Source organism: Gracilinanus agilis, chromosome 4 (genome assembly GCF_016433145.1).
Source record: "Gracilinanus agilis isolate LMUSP501 chromosome 4, AgileGrace, whole genome shotgun sequence".
In the NCBI taxonomy this organism is placed as follows: Eukaryota; Metazoa; Chordata; class Mammalia; order Didelphimorphia; family Didelphidae; genus Gracilinanus; species Gracilinanus agilis.
In genome coordinates this window covers 204,690,957-204,710,662 of record NC_058133.1, presented here as the reverse complement: position 1 = coordinate 204,710,662, position 19,706 = coordinate 204,690,957, and the positions used below count along the sequence as shown (strand labels likewise).

The following is a 19,706-nucleotide window of genomic DNA, read 5'->3' as shown; positions in this document are numbered from 1 at the left end:
GAGTCTTGGCATCTCTTGGCAGTCCAGTTCCTTGTGTGCCAAATAATCAAGGTTTCAGGGCTCTCATTGTCTTCTTGCCTTTCTCTTTCCTGCAGTTTGTAGGAACTGTCTTAATCCCTCTTTTGAGCAAAATGAGATAGGAAATGAAATATTATAGGATAGAATGATTAATATAGACAGTAAATCAAGATAACTTAGGCCTCCAAGTAACTTTAGTGGTCCTCAAAAGGAAGGGATTTTTCCAAACCTTAGACTTCAGTTATGCATTGCCTTGAGATAATTTGGGCAAAGTTGTACTTTTTCTAGGTTTCTCCAGTGAGTAGTATTTCCCTCCGTTCTTTCTATAGTTGTTTCAATGTTTTGTTGGTGAGATTTGGCCTTCCTAAGACATAGATGGGTGCTTTGGAAGCTTTCCTGTTACCAACCAGACAGGATTCCTGGACCTCTCTGAAAATTTGACTGCATGTTTCTTTTAAGACCAAAAAAGACCCTAGTCAGATCTAAGCCATTTGATTCCTACACATAAACTATTCACAAAACTGTAAGATCAAGATTTGCATTGATACATTCAGAGCATTATAGGGCATCATTTTAACCTAAAACATAAAGTATTTGGTCTCCCTATAGTTTGTTAAATGTATAAACAACATCATATAAACAAGTTTTACACTAGTTTTACCCAATTCTCCCACAAGATTTGGTTGCTGCCTGTATGGCAAGTGAGGTAGAAAAGAACCTGGAGTAGCAAAGAAAGGAATCTGGTATGAGTTTGATACACTTAAACTTTTTAAATCATTGTCTATATAAAATAAGCAGAGAAGGCTCCATGTAAAATTCAGGGAAGAAAATTCAAGGAAAGCTTCTTGTAAAGATGGATATATAAAATATATGTCTAATACCCATTATTTCACCCATTTAACAAATACTGATTAAGCAGTCATGTGTAAACACAATGCTAGATGCTAGAACAAAGACACAGATTCTCATCTCAAAGAGCTTACAGTCTTAGAGAAAGCACACAAAAACAAACACATCCATGTGTGTTGTGGCCCAAAGAATAGTGAAAAGATAGCAAAAGTGAAAGTCCAGACAAAGTGTTAAGAAGAAGAAATCACAGGAATAAGGGTAAGTGAGAGTAAGAGTTGTCAAGGAGAAGGGCTTCATAGAGGAGAGAGCACATCTTAAAGAAAGGGAAGGACTTAAAAAGAGACTGAGGCTAGTACATTCCCAGAAGGAGAGACCATGTGAACAGAATGGGGACCATGGCTCAAGAATGGGAACAGAGTCGGCAAATGTGGTTGAAATTATGGGAGGATGTGAATGTCAAGTATGAGACTGAGTCAGAAAGGTACATCAGGACTGGACAATAGAAAGCCTTGAATGCCACTATAGGGAGTTTATGTTTTACATAAGAGGAATCAAGGAGCCTCTGAAGATTGTTTGGTGGAGAAATGGACATGATGAGAGCATTATGTTGAGAATATTAGGCAGAGTCATGAAGGGCATCACTGAATTTAAGAGCTGAAAGGAGACCTCAGTGATAAATGTACCATTCCCTCTCGGGGAGGGGGGGAAGAATCCTTTCTATTATCTACCTGATAAGTGGTTATCTAGCTTTTGCTTAAAGATCTTCAATGAGAGAGTATTACCTCTTAAGGAAGCCCATTTCGTTTTTAAACTGTTTCCCCTGTTAGAACATCTTTTCCGACATCAGATCTAAGTTTGCTTCTTTGAAACTTCCATCAGTTTGCTCTAAGTTCTGTTCTCTGGGGATGACAAAATAAGTTTCTCCCTTTTCCATGTGCCAGCCCTTCAAGTACTTAAGACAACTGTCTTCCCTAATCCCATCCACCCCCTGCCTCAAATATCTCTAGCCTAGCCATTCTCAGTTTTTTTTTTTTTTATGGAACTCAATGTAGCATGAACTCAAGGCCCTTCACCATCCTCTTTGCCATCTGAAATTTTTCTGGCTTACCAATGTATTTCTTGAAATGTGGAGCCAGAACTGAACACAGGACCTCAGATGTACACCAGGACCATCATTTCTCTAATCTTGGCTGTTAAATAACCCATGAATTCAAGGCAATGTGAACAAAATGGGGCAAAATGAAAATGAGAACAAGAATACATCCTTAAGACTGCATTTGTTTTGGGAGGCTGCCATATCACACTTTTATTCCTGTTAAGCTTTTGGTTCCTGATAACTCTGTAGCCTTTTTCAGATCTGTTGTCTTATGCTTTATCTTGTGGTTGTAATGCTGATTATTTTAAAACCAAATGCCTTTCTCAAACAATCTAATCAATCTAATCCTATGTAGTTCAACCAGATTTTCTAATCTGTCAAGATCTTCTTTGAATCTTGACTCTGCCATGCAACATAATACCTATTCTTTCATTGATGCCCTCTGCAAATTTGATAAGTCTATCCATTATACCTTTATCCAAGCCATTAGTAAAAATATCAGCACAGAGAACAAACAGATCCTTGGACACTCCATTGGCAACCTCTTCTCAGTGTATATCAAACTATGAATACAAATAACAAATACATTTCTGGTTATTCAATGAGGTCTAAAGCTACCTAGTTATCCTGTAATTTAGCCTATATCTTTTCATCTTTTCCATGGAGAAGGCATGAGAAACTTTGTCAAATACCTAGAAATAGGTAAACTATATTCTATAGCATTCCCTCACTGTACTATCTTAGTAAGTATGCAAAGAGGAAAAACAGTTGATGTGGCAGGGCCAATTATTGATGAATTCATGCTGACTCTGTGATCTCTCTTTTCTTTTCTAAATATTTAATAATAGTTCTAGAATTTTGTCAGAAATTGAAGTCAAGCTCTCTGATCTAAGATCAGAGAGGGAAGAGGACACAGGAAGACCAATTAGGAGACTACTACAAAGGGCAAGGAAGAGATGAAGGCATATGGAGGTAGAATCAACAGGACTTGACAGTTGTGCAAATGAGTGAGAGAAGACTCAGGTGTGACTCCATGATTACAACATGACTGGGAAGAAATTACCATCAACAAAAATTAAGACATAGTAGACCAGATGATGAATTCAGTTTGGGGATATGTTGAGTTTGACATACCATCAAGCCATTAAATGTATTTCAGCAAACAGTTGGAAGCATAGGGCAGGAGTTCTTCAAAGTGTTTAGGAGTGAAGAAATATCTTTGAGAAACATCTGCATGGAGATGATAAATGAAATTACAAGATCATTACTGAATCTGGAGAAGGTGCTGATATTTTGATTAATGTTGCCTACTTTGGAAGATGTCATGATATTATAAGATCAAATGAACCAGACAGACAAATTAGACTATAAGCTCTTTTAGAGCTCAGATGAGCTCTGTATTTTATGTATCTATGGCTCTTATAACACAAATAGTGTACTATTTGTACTATACCATGTTCTTAAAATGTGCTCAATTAAGTTGTTGAATGAATGAAAACAAACAAAAACTATTTTCTTTATAGTCATAACTTGGTTATGGAACCAGTCATAGGACAACCAAGTAGTACAATGGATAGAGCACATGGGCTGAAGTCAGGAAGACCTGAGTTCAAATCAAGCCTGGCACAGTTCCTGGCATATAATAAGCACTAGGAAAGCAAAGAGGAAGTTTTAGGAGGAAATACAGAGAGGTGGAAGATACTGAAATCATTGCATTCAATTTATAAACACCAAAGTGACAGAGATTCTTTAATTAAATTTGTCTCCTCCATGATGGTGTTTTTTAGAGGTGATTACAGTCTAGTCTAAATCATAGGATTTTATTACTAATAGCAAAAATTTCTTTGCTTCAAAATCATGGCAAAAATCTGCAATCATCTGGTTTTATCATTGCAATTTGTTAAAAGTCTGATTAAAGTAGGCTAATGGAAATAGTGTTTTGTCATTCTTTAAATGTAGGGGTTAAGAGATATGCTATATTGAGAAAAGTGGGGATTTTTTTCTAAGAACATAAAATAAACTGATCTTAAATTTCAGGTGCTTGGGATAATAAAATTCTAGTGGTAAAATTCCAACTGAATTCTTGAAAATGTAACTTTCAAAAAATCAACCTTAGATAACATTTATTCACCAGTAGTTTCAAAAATATTATTTGGGACAACTTTAAAAAGTAAACAAGTCTATGGGTATAAGAGGCAGTATAGAGGGAGCACTGGATCTAGAAGTCAGATGACCCAAGTTTTAGTCATTACTTTGCAACTTGACCTTGAGCAAGTTACTATATTTAATCTCTCTGGGCCTTCATTTCCTGATCTATAAAATAAGTTAATTAAGTTAGATTTTAAAATTCCATCCATTTCTGAAATACAATTACTGTGAATATATTTTTCTGTGCGCTCAATCAGGCAGTTGTATCTACTATTTACTAAATATTGTACTAGGTAATTTAGAGAACACAAAACAAGTGGAGTTGAAATTAGAGGACCAGGGTTCAAGTCTGTGAGACACTTAGATGGCACAACTGATAGATTGCTGGGTCTGGAGTCAGGAAGTCTCATCTTTCTGAGTTCAAATCTGATCTCAGGCACTTAGTAGCAAGTCATTTAGCCTTGTTTGCCTCAGTTTCCTCATTTGTAAAGTGAGCTGGAGGAATAAATGGCAAACCGCTCTAGTATTTTTACCAGGAAAATCCCAAGTAAGATCACAAAGAGTTGAACTAGATAAACTCCAGCTATAAATGTTACCTAGAAGTACCCTTCTAGTTCTAAATCTATAATCCAAAATGCAAGAAATGAATCCTATTGGGAAGGAATTCATAACCTAACTGAGAAGGAAATGAAATTATTTGAGAGCAATTAAGTCTGTTTACAATAAGGATTCACAAAAGGAAATGATCCATGTGGACCAGAAAAGTCAAGGAAACCTCCATTGAGAGAGGTGAGACTTTAGCTGGACCTTGAAGAACGAATAGAATGCAGGGAGGCCAAACAGACAGGAAAAGGGAGGGCCTCTAAGAGGAACAAAGATGCAGAGGTAGAAATTAGTATCATCTATATGTAGGACAAAGAGGAAATCTTCCTGACTGGTCTGGAGAGTGTATGTTGGTGTTCAGTGTTCCACTGGACTTCCTGAAAGAGATGGGATACAAATCTGATTTCATCCCGGGCTATTTCCTGTTCAGTGCCTTTGTGTTGTCTTTCTGAAAAGAGAATACTACTGCTTCCTCTTCTGCCAGTCAGAAAGAAACAAAAGAGGCAACTTATTTATGTATTTGGAGTGCTCAGGAGATAGAAATTATCAAAAAAGCCTCATTAAATTATACTGGAACAAGATATCTGTAGATTTAGAGGATTTCAACTTCCTTTCCTTCCAGAAAAAGCTCTCAAACTGTCTCTCACTACTATTTTTTTATCCCTTAAGATAACTCACCATTTCCTTCTCCTTGCTCAATAAAAGTCTTATTTACTCATTAACACAGTTTAAGAATATTTATATTTACATTTTTCAGGAAAATGTCATTTCTACTTTCTGGCTCTGTCCCCATGCCTTTCTAGTTCTACTAACTTTTTTCTAGGATGGACCTTACAGTACTGACAATTATAATTCCACTAATGTTTGCTCAAAGAGATCTTCTCTCATCCTTTTTCGGTTTAGATTCAAGCACTCAATTACCTCAAACCAAGAAGCAATAATATTCCTTGGGTCCTATATTTGTGTTTGTGATATTATATTACTTACCCAAACCAACTATTCTAGGACCCTAACCAAACTTTTTCTTCAGTATTTTTTTCTTTTTCTAAGTTCTCAGTGAAAATCGTGCATGCAAATCATATCATACACCTTCTCAAATATGAATGCAGTTGGTTTCTAAGAATTCATTAAAGAGTCATCTCAAAACAATTCTAGTTTGCCTCTGATTTATGCCATGGTTAAAGCACCACAGTTATGCAATAGATTTGTTGGTGAAATTTCTAAATTGTTCCTAAAGAATGAAATAACTACATATTCTTGTGGACTTTTTAGCCCAGATTATCAAACTTTATTGCCTCACAAATCCAAGAATCTTGGGAGAGATGCACAAAAATGACCTCAAATTTTAAAGAAATGTTGATTTTAATAAATCTATATTGTACAATATACCTTCCATCATCAAAGCAAAATATCTTAGGCCAATTAGCAAACTAACTCAAAAGAAGTAAGATTACTTATGTAGACATTTTCTATTACATGGAATTGGTAAAAAATAAAATTTTTAAAATCAGATCATAGGTGTGAAATAAAAAGCAATAATTGAAAACAAAATGCATGCATACCAGTATTGGATTTCCTTCTATCAAAGTATCACGGATTAATAATAATAGGAAAATATGTTAGACAGTAAGTGCCATTAAAATTGTCTGGAATCTTTTGGTAAGGTTGATTTGACCAACTTGAAAACACAAATAGATGCTGAGTATAAGAAATGTTCAATGCAGCAAACTCAAAGCAACACTTACTCAAACTTGGAGGAAACACCAAGGGAACTGTGCCACTTGAAGTATGAATTATAGATGGTTCTTTATGTCAGTGAAACTAACTCACCTGAGCTCCTGTTAAGTGAACACTATATCCTACTGTGAAAATTTGATTTTGATGGTTTGTGGGGACAGTTGTGTACACAAGGCTTATTCATTAAGCCTTTTGGACATTTTTTAATGGGAGATGTTTTATTGGGAGGGAAATGGTTTAATTATTGAAAAGATTTTGCACTTATCAGCAGCACAGGCACAGATTTTATCAAGGAAGAAGAGGCCAAACCTGGGGAGATTGACAGTAAGCCCAGAAATGCAGAGTAGAAGACCATCTGGAGATAGAAACAGACAGATCTCATCGCTGCAGGGAAAAGAGCAAACTCCCAGAGGACCAGGTAACCATGCTACTCTGTTAACACAATCACATGATCAGAAACCTTAGGGATCACCCATCCCAACTCTCTCTCATGTTGCAGAGAGAGTTAACAGATGCTCAGGCTAAGCAACTTGTTCCAGGTCTCCCCTTGCTTGGTAGCAATTTAGCTGTGGTGAGGCTGTGCTGAAAATTATTTTTATTTTTAGATCCCTGAGTGTTGAATGAGGGAAACACACCTTTAAAACCTTTTATATGTTTCATGTTAGTCACTGCAGCTGCAAGATATGTATGACCTTCCTCTCTGTGTGGGGTCAATGGGAAAGAAAGAGGTAAAAGTAATATGCTTCTGTGAATTGAATGAATGAAGTTCAAATCCACCCTCTCCTAGTTCTGCTTGTGGTTCCCAAAGTGGGTACCTTCCCTCCCACATACTTTTTAGTTCCCTTTTGTGAATATCTTTTCCCATTAGAATATAAGCTTCTTGAAGGCAGAGGTTGTCTTGCTTTTTGTATTCCCAAAGCTTAATTTAGTGCTTGACCCACAGTATGTACTTAATAAATGCCACACAAGGCAAGGCCCAGCACAGCTTTGGGTATATAGGGACTATAGTACAAGCTTTTAACAAAAACAGCATAAGGTTAGTTACCCTTTGGGGATAACATTGGGAACCTGGTGATAATGCTTTCTCATTTGTCTGAAACTACCGGCATGTCTCCTTAAAGGATGTATACAGCCAATGTATTAAATTACTCTGTGAATAAGAGAATATGCCTAGCTCCTTGAAATTATTCTCCTTTCTATCCAAATAATAAGACCATTACTATCAGGATTTTAATTCATGGGGCTAGACACCAAAATCAACAAATTCTATCACTAGCTATATTTTAAAATAAAGTTTTAAAATACCACTTAGTTTCTTAGTTCTGGTCCTAAGAATTATAGAACTCGAGAGTTGGAAGAAAACTCAGCAGCCCTTTAGTCCAACCTGTATCCAAAAGAATCCCCACTATAGCATACAAGAGAATTGGCCATTCTCTTTTACCCATTGCTCCTGGTTTTACCCTCACAGCCAAGGAGAACAAATCTAAACTCTCCTCTACGTGATAGCACATCAAATGCTTTCTTACATATCTCCCCTGCATGTTTTCTTCTCCAGGCTAAACATCCCCTTTTCCTTCCACTGATCCTAATATGACATGGATTCAAGGCCCCTCACCATTCTGGCCATACATTTCTCTGGATACTTTCCATCCTGCCAAAGCCTTTTTAAAACTGTAGCACCTAGAACTGAACATCATTCCCCAGATATAGTCTGACGTGGACAGAGTGTGATGGACTATCCCAGTGATGGTGAACCTTTTGGGGACCTTTGAGGCTGAATGCCCAAACTGCAACCCTCATGCAGCACGTGAGCCTCCTACCTCACAGAGGAGGGAAGAAGAGTTTCCATTGGGCTGCTGGGCAGAGGAGCAGGTCATGTGAGAAATGTCCTCCCATACATGTGGAAAGGGGGAAGAGAGTATTCCCTCCAGCATGCTCCAGAAAGAATGCCATAAGTTTGCCAACATAGGACTATCCCCTCCTGATTCTTGGAAATTATGACTCTCAATGAAGCCCAAGATTCCATTCAGATTTTGGGGGGGGTGATTGTTATTGTTATTCAGGCATTTCCCAGTCATGTTTGACTCTTTCTCACCCCATTTGGGATTTTCTTGGCAGAGATACTGGAGTAGTTTGCCATTACCTTCTCTAGCTCATTTGACAGATGACACTGAAACAAACAGGGTAAAGTGAATTACCCAGGGTAACATAACTATTAAGTGTCTGAGGCTAGATTTGAACTCAGAAAGAGAGTCTTCTTGACTCCAGATCTGATACTCTATCCACTGTACCTCTTAGCTGCCCATTTGGAGTGACACATCATGCCAGTGATTCATTTTGTGTTTGTAGTCCATTAAAATTTCCAAATAAGCTGCTAACTACTCCTTCAGCGTACAGGTAAAGTTGATTTTTCTTTCTATCCAAGCATAAGAATTTCCATTTATCTTTAGTAAATTTCATCTTAAATTCAGCCAAATGTCCTAGACCACCCAGATCTTCTAGGATCCTTGTTCTATCATCCAGGATATTTCCCCTTAGTATCTACAGATTTGATGAGCATTCATTGTTTAAAATGTTAAATAAATAGCACAGGGCCAAGAACAAAGCCTTGAGACATTCTACCAGAAACCTATCATTTTAATGTTAAACCAAACTAATCTTTGAGTCCAATCATTCAGTCTGTTTTGAATCTATCTATTTATGGTTGTATTGTCCACATCTCTCCAACTTCTTCATAAGAATGATATGAGCTTTTACAATAAATGTTTGGCAAAAATCTAAGTAAACTATATACATATATAGTTTATTCTGCATGTATATATATATATATATATACACACACATACAGAGTTCTCCTGATGTACCAGTTTCATAACCCTTTCAAAAAACAGAAATGAAGTTAGTCTTGAATGGCCTATTCTTTCTTTCCTTCACTAACCATCCCTTCCCAAGAATAAAAGTCAGGCCTATAGTTTACAGAATTTCCTTTACAATTTTTTGAAAATGAGTACATTTTCCCTTCTCTCATCTTGTGGTAGATCTCCTATTTTTTATAATATTTTAAATATTACTGTCAGTGGCACAGTAGTCACACCTGCTACTTCTTCAGTACCTGAGAATGTAGTTCAAAAATGTCAAAACACACAGCTTGTAACATTCCTGAGTGCAGCTTGAAACATTAAAATGTTATTGGGAAATATTCAACAAAATGAATGAAAATACAATAAAATGTAGATAATGTTACATTTTAAAACTAACTTCCGTATCTGGCTTGTAGGGATCCTTATGTATGGATTCATGGCCCCCATTTCTATTTGAGTTTGTGTCTGGTTCAGGTGACCTGAATTCATCAAGGGCAATTAGATGTTTTCTCTTACTAATTCTTTACTGACTTGGTTACTAACTCTTTTAGACATTTTTGTTCTGCAATTTCCAGTACATAGATCATTCTGTTTGGTGTAGAGAAAACAAAAGCAAATTAAGAATTAAGCAGCTTTGTGTTCTCCCCACTGTTAGTTATCATTGTCCTATCCTCCTAGAATAATGTTTCCAGCCTTTATTTGGTCCCCCTTTTTTCACTTTATGCTTTCCTTTTTAATTCCTTTTTTCATCATCCTTTGCTTCCGTAGCTAGACTCAGATCATTCTGAGATGAAGCATTTTTATGAGATTTGTGGGGTAACTATTCTATATATGCATCCTCTATTTACTGTCCAAACTTACATCTTCTATGTTTCTTTTTAAAGTCCACATTTGTTGGTAAGTTCCCTGTGCATCTATCTCTTTGGGCAAATCACATTTTTTTCTCTTCTTTGGAATTCTAAGACCCCAGTCAAAGACCCCAAGATATATTACCCTACTGTCTTTGCTTAGCAGCATCAACTTACCATTAGTAGCAGTAAAACAGAAGATCAAGCATCTTTAAGTGCTTTAAATAGTCACAAAAAGTGAGTCAATGCAGTCTTAGTTACCAATTTGTTTTGGGACTTTAGGCCTTAAACTTAAATTTAGAAGTAGCTGTACTTTGGCAATCATCTAATCCAATGCCTTAATTTTGCTCATGAGGCCAGTATGGCTAAGAGTTAAAAACTTAACACATAACTTTGGTTTTAACACATGTACCACATGTTAAGTTTCAAGGGTTAAAATTTAATAGACCATTTGATTATTGGAATTTTGATAGTTCAAGCATATAAAAAATTAGTAAGGTCCAGAATTCCCACTATGAACCTTCATTAAACGTTTATTTTCAGATAGCATAGCTCCCTTCCAGACCCCCTAAAGGACTCATATGTTCTTCTCGTTTGTCCTCTAAAATCCCTTGAGATTTCTTTTTGTACTCTCTGACATCCTCCAGGGTTCCTTCCTTACCTACACTACTCAGCTCCCCACTGGTTCCACTTTGATTTCTCTTATTAGATCTTTATATGAACCAATGAAATTGGGAATCTGATTCACTGATGTGTGAGGGATAGATATGTGAGATTAACTATTAAAAATGCATTAGGGGGGCAGCTGGGTAGCTCAGTGGATTGAGAGCCAGGCCTAGAGACGGGAGGTCCTAGGTTCAAATCTGACCTCAGACACTTCCCAGCTGTGTGACCTTGGGCAAGTCACTTGACCCCCATTGCCTACCCTTACCACTCTTCCACCTATAAGTCAATACACAGAAGTTAAGGGTTTAAAAAAAATGCATTAGTGCGAGAACCAGTTGGTAAAACAAAACATGAAGGTGTTTACAACAAATATGTTCATTTTTTGGTAAGCAAAGCTCCTTTTGCATGTGATAGAAACTTTAATCAGTCAATCTATACATTTATTAAGTAACTTCTATGTTCCTGGAACTGTGTGAGGCACTACAAATACTAAAAATGAGACAATCTCCAAGTAGATTACATTCGAATGCAATAAGGATCTTTACAGTTACAGCAGATCACCCTGTAAATATATTCTGAATATTTCCACTATGTACATAGTACATAGCTTGATTTAGATCAAGGTAGATATGACATATTCCTCACTCTAGAACCTACTGAACTTTGGTCTCCATTGTTATTGATCCTAAGATAAGAGTATTGGAATTGTGTCTTTGAATTGTGCAAGTATAGTGGGGAAGATAATTCTGCTACTCCTTAAACCATTAAAGTATTAAATAAATATTTTTGAGAGAGTGACAAAGTAGGGAATTTAGGAAGAGCTATGTGGTGGGAAAGGTGGGCAATTTTGAGGATCAACAAGGAGAAACAGATCATCTCATCTTCTCAGCTGTAGTTTAGAGTGAGGTTTCTCCACTCTCAGAATCATTTTCATGTGGTGACAATTCAGTGGTCTTTATGAAGTGACCGTATATCCAGTTGAGTACCCAGCTGCTTTATTTCAGAAGTCGCCATGCCTGATATTCTTGCTAGTCAGTGGACTTCCATTTAGTTAGTCACAGAGACTAAATTCTAGAGACCAGGCAGTGGGAGAAAGCTTTTACCGACATCAGCCTCATAGGCACTCAATATCTCTCAGCCTCAATTTCTTTATCTGTAAAATGGGAGTAATAGCAGCACCTACCTAATAAGGTTATTTTAGAGTTTTCAGAGGATAGACAGAAAATCAGAATTCCATTACTTTTGTTTATCTCTCTCCAAGACTTTTAATGCCATTTTAAAATGAAAATAAGTATGATTTGTTTTCTCGACTCCCTCATCAACTTCTTAAAAGAATCATTGAAAGCTGCATGTTGGTCAAACAGGAGCATTTGTTTCTAGAATTATAGAGCAGCTTGGCCTCAAGTTTATAGAACATCAAGTGCTGATTGCACACATGAAATTGTTAGTGTTGTACCCCTTAATGTAATTTATTAACTTAATTCTTAAGTCTCTGTAAGTAACCAGATTAAAAAAAAATAATTCCTAGGAGAGAGAAGATTTATGCCATATTGCTGAGTGTCCAGTACATTTAACAACCAAAGAAATATGGAAAATCTGAGGATGTTAGATATTTATCACAGTGCTCTCTGGGCCTCTTTCATCATATAAAGTAGAACAATATTAATTTGAACCTTAGGCATATAGGATGCTGGCTATTTGGGTTTTATCATATTAGAGTGCTTTTCTATTCAGGATAGTCTTGTTCACTTGTTGCAGGCTGAGCCACATTAGAAAATGTGCAGTGGTAAGAGGAAGTAATTGAAGGTAAAAAAAAGCAACAACATAATTGAGTCTTGCACTATACTGAGAAGGAAGAAATCAAAGATTTTAGAAAAGCAGATGGGTAAGAAGTAGAAGACAAAAATGCTTCCAATTTTTCCTCCACAGTGAGAGGATTTAAATCATAACAATACTGATTTAAAAGTATTCTATTTTCATGAGGAAGCTGAAGTACTAGCCAGGACCTTTGAGAATGAGGGTAGAGTTTAGTCAGTTGAAATCCTGATCCTCAAAAATCTGCTAGCTTTTGCTAAGTGGTCCACTTTACTCACACCCCCACCTCTGTCTTTTCCTTCTATTTCCATATTACAAAAAAAGATTGAGTATCATTTCCTTGTCAGTCAGAGTTGCTGATTATGTGTTGAAACAAGCTCTATTTGAATTTTTGTTATATTTAGTTATTTGTATGTATTTTATTGTTTATAGAGGCAGCATGATATGGTAGAGAACCTGTAGTGTTTGTACCTTTTATTTCAGAAATTACAAATTCAGAAAAATCAAGTTTAAGTATTGTTTCTAACAAACGACAGAACTCTCAGAGCCAGAATTGTCTCATTTTTATGTAATTGGGGTTTATCATGGAGTTTTTTAGCACAGTTTCAAGCATATTGAGCTTGGAGTCCAAACGACTTGAGTTCAAATCCTACCTTAAACATTTACTAGCTATGTGAACCCATGCAAGTCACTCAATATCTCTCAGCCTCAATTTCCTTATCTGTAAAATGGGAGTAATAGCAGCACCTACCTAATAAGGTTATTTTAGAGTTCAAGTGAAATAGCATATGTAAATGATTATAAACTTTAAAATGTTATATAAATGCCATTATCTACTACTCTTGCTCCACTACTACTATTCTTTCCACACCACTACCACCACAGCCCCTAATAACTGTGGCAAAGGAAAAAGTAGTTTATTGAGGGGAGCTTCAGGATATCAGAATGCTGGGAGACTTTGTCAGAATGAAGGATTGTATAATGAGGTACGAACTTAGAAAAAGGAAAGATGAGAGAGGTGTGCATATGGAAAGGAAATAGAATCAAAAATACAAGGCTGCCACAGTGAAGGGAATTTAAGAGAGACAGACAAGCTAAGGATTATGGTCAGGTTAAAGAGACAGAAGGGGGAGCACCTAGGGTGGTGTTACTATAGCATCCCTGAATCTAGGAGTCTCCGTGGAATCCTGACAATGCTGGAACCTATGAGGCTTCAGCAAATTCTAGCCTGCCATGAGTGGTTTCTGCAGACCTGCAGTTTTTGAATCAGATAATGCTGAACCCTAAGTTTTTACCATAGGGCTAAGGGTTCTAAAGTGACCATACTCCTTTTCTTCTGTGTTGGGAGGCTAGGGAGTTTGGAGGGATTCAAATAGTACCCATTTTATAACTTTATTTTTGCCCTATTTCTCTTGCTTTATGTCCTAATTAAATACTTTGGCTATTAAATTTGTGCTTTGCGTGTACTATAAATAAAGACTATTTCATTGCTAAGGATTTGGGCAATGCTTTGTAAAAATGACAACCCAGAAAGAACCTAGGAAAAGCAAGGAGCTCCAGAGTCAGCATTCTCTGTGTTTCTGGGGAACCAGGCATTACATATAAAATATATATGCAAATACTTGAACTGCTTGCCTCACAGTGTTGCTGTGAGAGAACAACTTTGTAGGCTATAAATGACTATATAAATGTGAATTATCATCATTATTAATAGCATTGTTTACCATTATGGAGCTTTATAATGATTTTTGTTTATATCCAATATACCAGGATTATCAGAACCTTAGATAGAGGCTTCTAGAACTTTTCCCTAACTAACTTCTCACATGCAGATTCTGATCATACCTTATGTTCCATAGCATAAGTTCAGTTTGTATTTTACAATCTACAATCAATTTATATTATGTAGCTGTTTCTTATATTTTATATGATATCCTATCTTGATTAGAAGCTTCTGGAAGAGAAGAACTATGAATGAAAGATCATTCACTCAAAAGGACCTTTGGTAAAATTCAATTTGCTCTTTTCTCCATTACAGATTCAGTAGGACAACAAGAAGTATGGTCAAATGAAACTAAGATGAAGAGGCAACAAACTCGAGAGAGAAGAAACTTAGTTCCATCTTCACAACTAAATGCAGATCAAAAAACACCTGAAAAAGTCTCTAAAGACTGGACTGCTCTTTCACCAGCTCAGCCATCTTTACCTCTATCGCCATCTTTCCAAGGAGCAAATGGTTCCCAGGCATTGAGTGAAACCAGTGTACCATCCCTTACATCTACTAGCACAGTGCAACCAAGAAGGGCATCAGTTAGGTTCAGAGATGAAGACTTTTATTCCTTTTTAGAATTAAACACAATTAATGCTATTGGAGGAAATGAAGACCCTGAGGAGGTTACTCGTTTAGAAGAAGAATTTCTACTTGCTGGCATACAGCCACCATTTTCTCCTTTTAATAACAAGAATATTGGACTGGGTAGACTATCAGGAACTCAGATTGAAATCCAAAACTGTGAAGAAGAACTTGAAAATAGCAGGCCTAGTTCAGTAAAAAGGACTGAATCTGGTCATCGCTCATCAAGAAAAAGTAATTTGATGGACCCAGCTCCTGAACAGTCTTTGTTAGGACAAAGACTGCCTAGAGATCATAAAATTCCTGATGGTGATTCCACTAAGGAAAACGACTGTGTTGATGATGAAGGTGAGAAAGCTTCATTTAATTCATGGAGTATAAAAAGTGAAAACAGACAAGAAAATTGTCTTAATGGAGAGACTTTACCCAATGATTGTAGTTTTGTGGAAACTAGGCCTGGGAACCATACTTATAATAGAGACAGGCAATCCTATGGAAACAGTCCTAGGAATTCCTTTGATTGCTTTCCTCCCAATAGGTCAACAGTTCATAGGCCATTACTGAATTCATCTTATAACACCCCAAGATCATTACTCCATTCTACACAGCGAGCTGAGGTCCCAGCAAACTTAGCCTTGACCCCTGTTGCCCTTCAGGGCTCAGATTCAGAGGGAAACTCAAGGTTCAACGGTCGCCGACCTTTATCACCTATTAGAAGTAGAAATCCATCTGCTACTTCTGAAAAACAAGATGCTTCATCACCAATAACCAATGCATCTGAATTTGATGTCAAGGAAATAGAAGATAAGGATTTAACAAGTCAACCACCTGAGACTTCACTAGATATTGAATATGTCTTACAAAATTCACAAGATGGCTCATCCTCAATGGATCCTCCTGGTTCTCCTCCATTAAGAATGAACTTCCGAGGCCATCTACATATGTCTGAGCCAATGCAAGAGGAAATACCTTTTACTTTCTTTGCAGTGTCTGATTTACCAAACCAAATTGAAGCTGGAAATATAATGGTAGCTTCTGACTCCATAAATGCAAAGGAGAATCATCAGACAAAGGCAGATCCTGACAAACTGAAGAAACTGCAAGAGAGGTGAGGAGTTTTCATAATTTTGTACATGTAAATTTTGTACTAACTTTACCAGGGCTGAGAAATATTTATTTAACTGGAGAATTGTATAGAAATTATTATAATATATAGAGCTTCCTTGTTACTTAAATGATTCTTTGTTATAAGAGTATTGATTTCATTTTGTTGATCTTGGGATTTGTGGAAGGAAATTATTTTAAATAAGCACTTTAGTGGTTCAGCCTGCTTAATTCTTGAGTTTTCCTAAAATGATTATTTTTTAAATGTTCTGACACCTTCTGAAAAAGATAAAATATCCAAATGAAGGGGCTCCAGACCATTGTCTCTATTCAATAAACCGTTTTTCTTTCAAGCAGTTTAAATAATTAGGAATTAAGGATTTTTTAAATGAAAAGTTGCCTTCCCTTAAGACTGGGAGCCATTCAGCTCATGAATCCTAAAGATTTTCCCATAGGATTGAGCTCATATCCAGCCATTCAGTTGCTCTAAAATTTGAACCTTCCAAACAAATAGACATTTCCCAAGATGTTAACATAGTTACCTCAATATTTTACAGTGCCCTGTACTGTTGTAACCAATTCTTCAATTTTTATGTTCCTTTTTTCTCAAGTATAGGGAAAGAGGGTAAGATCATTATAAGAACAGCCCTTTTTGTTGGTCTATAGGCATTTTATGGTATTTTAATGTTTAAAATGACTATTAGCATGTTTAAATGTTCTCAGTTTAAAATTTGTAATTCCTGTTTTTTCTGTTTAAAAAAAGTTTTGATAAATTTTGTTTTGAATAGACATTTCTACTAAAAGTATATTAGCCAAGAGTTTGTTGTTTATTAACCTAAAAGGAGGCCCATTTAACCTTACACAGTAGGATACTGATATCAGCCTTGTTTTTGTCCAGTTTTGTTGTCTTGTAACATTGATTTTATTTACTTTATTAAAGTCATTATGTATATAGTTCTCTTGAATCGACTTCCTTCACTCTACATCACATCATATAAGCCTTGGCATGTTTGGGCAAATTCTTGAAATGTCATTCCTTATGACATAATAAAATCCATTACTTTCAAATGAGATAGCATATGTGAGGCTCTTTGCAAACTCTAAAATAACATATAAATCTTTGCTATTATTATTAACTATCAGCCATTCATATGTCATAATTTGTTATAGCATTCTTCGATTGCTGACCGTGTATTTTTATTGCTTTTTATTAATTATCACAAATAATGGTGCATTTGGACTCCTTTGTACTTATGGATCTCATTGTTGATAATCTTCTTGGGTTGCTTGCATTCCCAGTAGTAAGATTAATGGGTAACGGGTATAAACAATTTGTTGTTTATTCCCACATGTGTCCAAATCGTTTTCTAAAATGAGTGAACCAACTCACTATTGCTCCATCAGTGAATTTGTGTCCCAGTCTTCACATTGTCTTGTAAAGGTGAAAGGTGGAGGATAAAGAGCTGGTTAGGAACACCTGGTGTCAAAGCCCACCCCTAATATATCCAGTCAGTGTGACCACGGGCAAGTCATTTAACAGCAATTTTCTAAGACTATAAATTGAAAACAAGTTGCCACTCTGCAACGGTAGAGAGAATTCCTCAATCTGAGCTTGCTACACATAAAATCAGTAGATGAGTTAAAAAAAAAATCTTCACCTAATCCCCCCAACCAACTTTTCCTCATTTTTTAGCGTTTAGCATCATTGCTAGTGCTTAAGCTCTTAGGGGATAAGAAAGGATACTTTAGATTTAGATTTAGAAATGCATTTGCATTTCTCTGATTGTCATTAATTTTGAATAGCTTTTCAATTGGCTGTTGGTTGTATTCTTTTAAAAATGTTCATCTCCTTTGACTTCTTGTGGCATGGCTCTTAATCTTATACATTTTTATCAAAGACTCTATGTAAGTTGCAGGTTTCCAGTTTTTATCAAATATTTAATTCAAAGTTTTTTTTCCCAATCTGTATTTTTATTGTGATTTTTTATTGTAAAAGCTTTTGATTTTATATTCTCAAGACTCTCTAGTATGTCTTTTTGCCTTTTTCTTCCCCAGCTCTGGCTGAGTTCTCCCCTATCCATAATTTTTTTTAATTAACTTTTTATATTTTATTTTTTCCCCCTTACACTTAAAAATAAGATTTAACATTCTTTTAAAAAATATTTTGAGCCTAAATTCTCTCCCTTTCTCCCTTTTCCCCTTTCTGACAAAGTAAATAATCTGATATCAGTTTTTCAGGTACAACCATGTAAAAGATTTTTCCATATTAGCCCTTTTGTGGAGAAAACTTGAACAAAAAATAGAAACAAATAAAGTGAAATATAGTATGGATTCAGAAATCCATCAGTTTTTTCTCTGGAGGCAGATGGCATTTTTTATCATGAGTGCTTTAGGATTGTCTTGGATCGTTATTGCTGAGAATAGTTGTCATTCCTGGTCATTCATTGTCATTCATTGTACAATATTGCAGTTATTGTATACAGTGTTCTCCCGATTCTACTCATTTCACTCTGGATCAGTTTGTGTAAGTCCAGGTTTTTCTGAAATCCTCTTGCTCATTTCTTAGAGCACAATAGCATTTCATCAAAGTCATGTGCCACAAATTAGCCATTTTCCAAATGATGGATATCCTTTTAACTTTCCAATTCTTTGCCACCACAAAAACAAGCTGCTGTTAATATTTTTGTACACATAGGTCCTTTTGTAGTAGTAATGGTATTGCTGGGTCAAAGGGTATTTATGGTTGTATAGTCCTGTGAACATAGTTCCAAATTGCTCTCCAGAATGGTCAGATCAGCTCACATCTCCCTCAACAGTGTATTAATATTTCAGTTTTCCCATGTATACTCCGACTTTTGTCATTTTCCTTTTATGTCATAATAGCCAATATTGACGGGTGGTACCCCAGAGTTGTTTTAATTTGTATTTCTCTAATCATTAGCGATTTAGAACATTTTTCACAAAACTATAGATAATTTTGATTAATTTTTATGAAAACTGCCTATTCATAACCTTTGACCATTATCAATTGGGGAATGACTTGTATTCTTAGACATTTGATTCATTTCTCTATATATCTGGGGAATGAGGCCTTTATTAGAGAAACTTCTTAAACATTTTTTTCACCATTATAATTACTTGGCATTACCCTCCATCCTATTTTCCCACTCTATTTATCCCACTCTCTCTCTCCTTTTACCCTGTTTCATCCTCAGAGGGGTTTTGCTTCTGACCACTACTTACCCTAATTTGCCCCATCCCTTTCTCCCCTTAACCTTCTATTTTCCCATAGGGTAAGACAGATTTCTATACCCGATTGAATGTGTATATTCTTCTCTCTTTGAGCCAATTCCAATAAAAGTACATTTCAAACACTCTCCTCCCCATTTCCCCTCCAGAATAAAGGCTCTTTTGTGCCTCTTTTATACAAGATAATTTATTTCCTTCTGCCTCTCCCTCCCCCCTTCTCTCAATGCATTCCTCTTTTTACCCCTGAATTTTATTTTATTTATTTTAAAATTTTACTCCTGAATTTTATTTATTTATTTTAAAGATTTTTCCATGGTTATATGATTCATGCTGTTTCCCCTCCCTTCTCCCAGAGTTGA

The 19,706-nt window shown here is 36.0% G+C and overlaps 1 protein-coding gene across 1 annotated transcript in view; it reads left to right on the top strand.

Annotated features, from left to right (window-relative positions):
* The window catches only part of MARCHF10 (membrane associated ring-CH-type finger 10), a 236,968-nt gene that overhangs the window by 145,614 nt on the left and 71,648 nt on the right, over positions 1-19,706 (top strand). The window contains exons 4-5 of the mRNA XM_044675133.1: positions 6,720-6,869; positions 14,680-16,102. Of these exons, the coding sequence (XP_044531068.1) occupies positions 6,720-6,869; positions 14,680-16,102 (1,573 nt within the window). The remainder of the gene's footprint in view (positions 1-6,719; positions 6,870-14,679; positions 16,103-19,706) is intronic.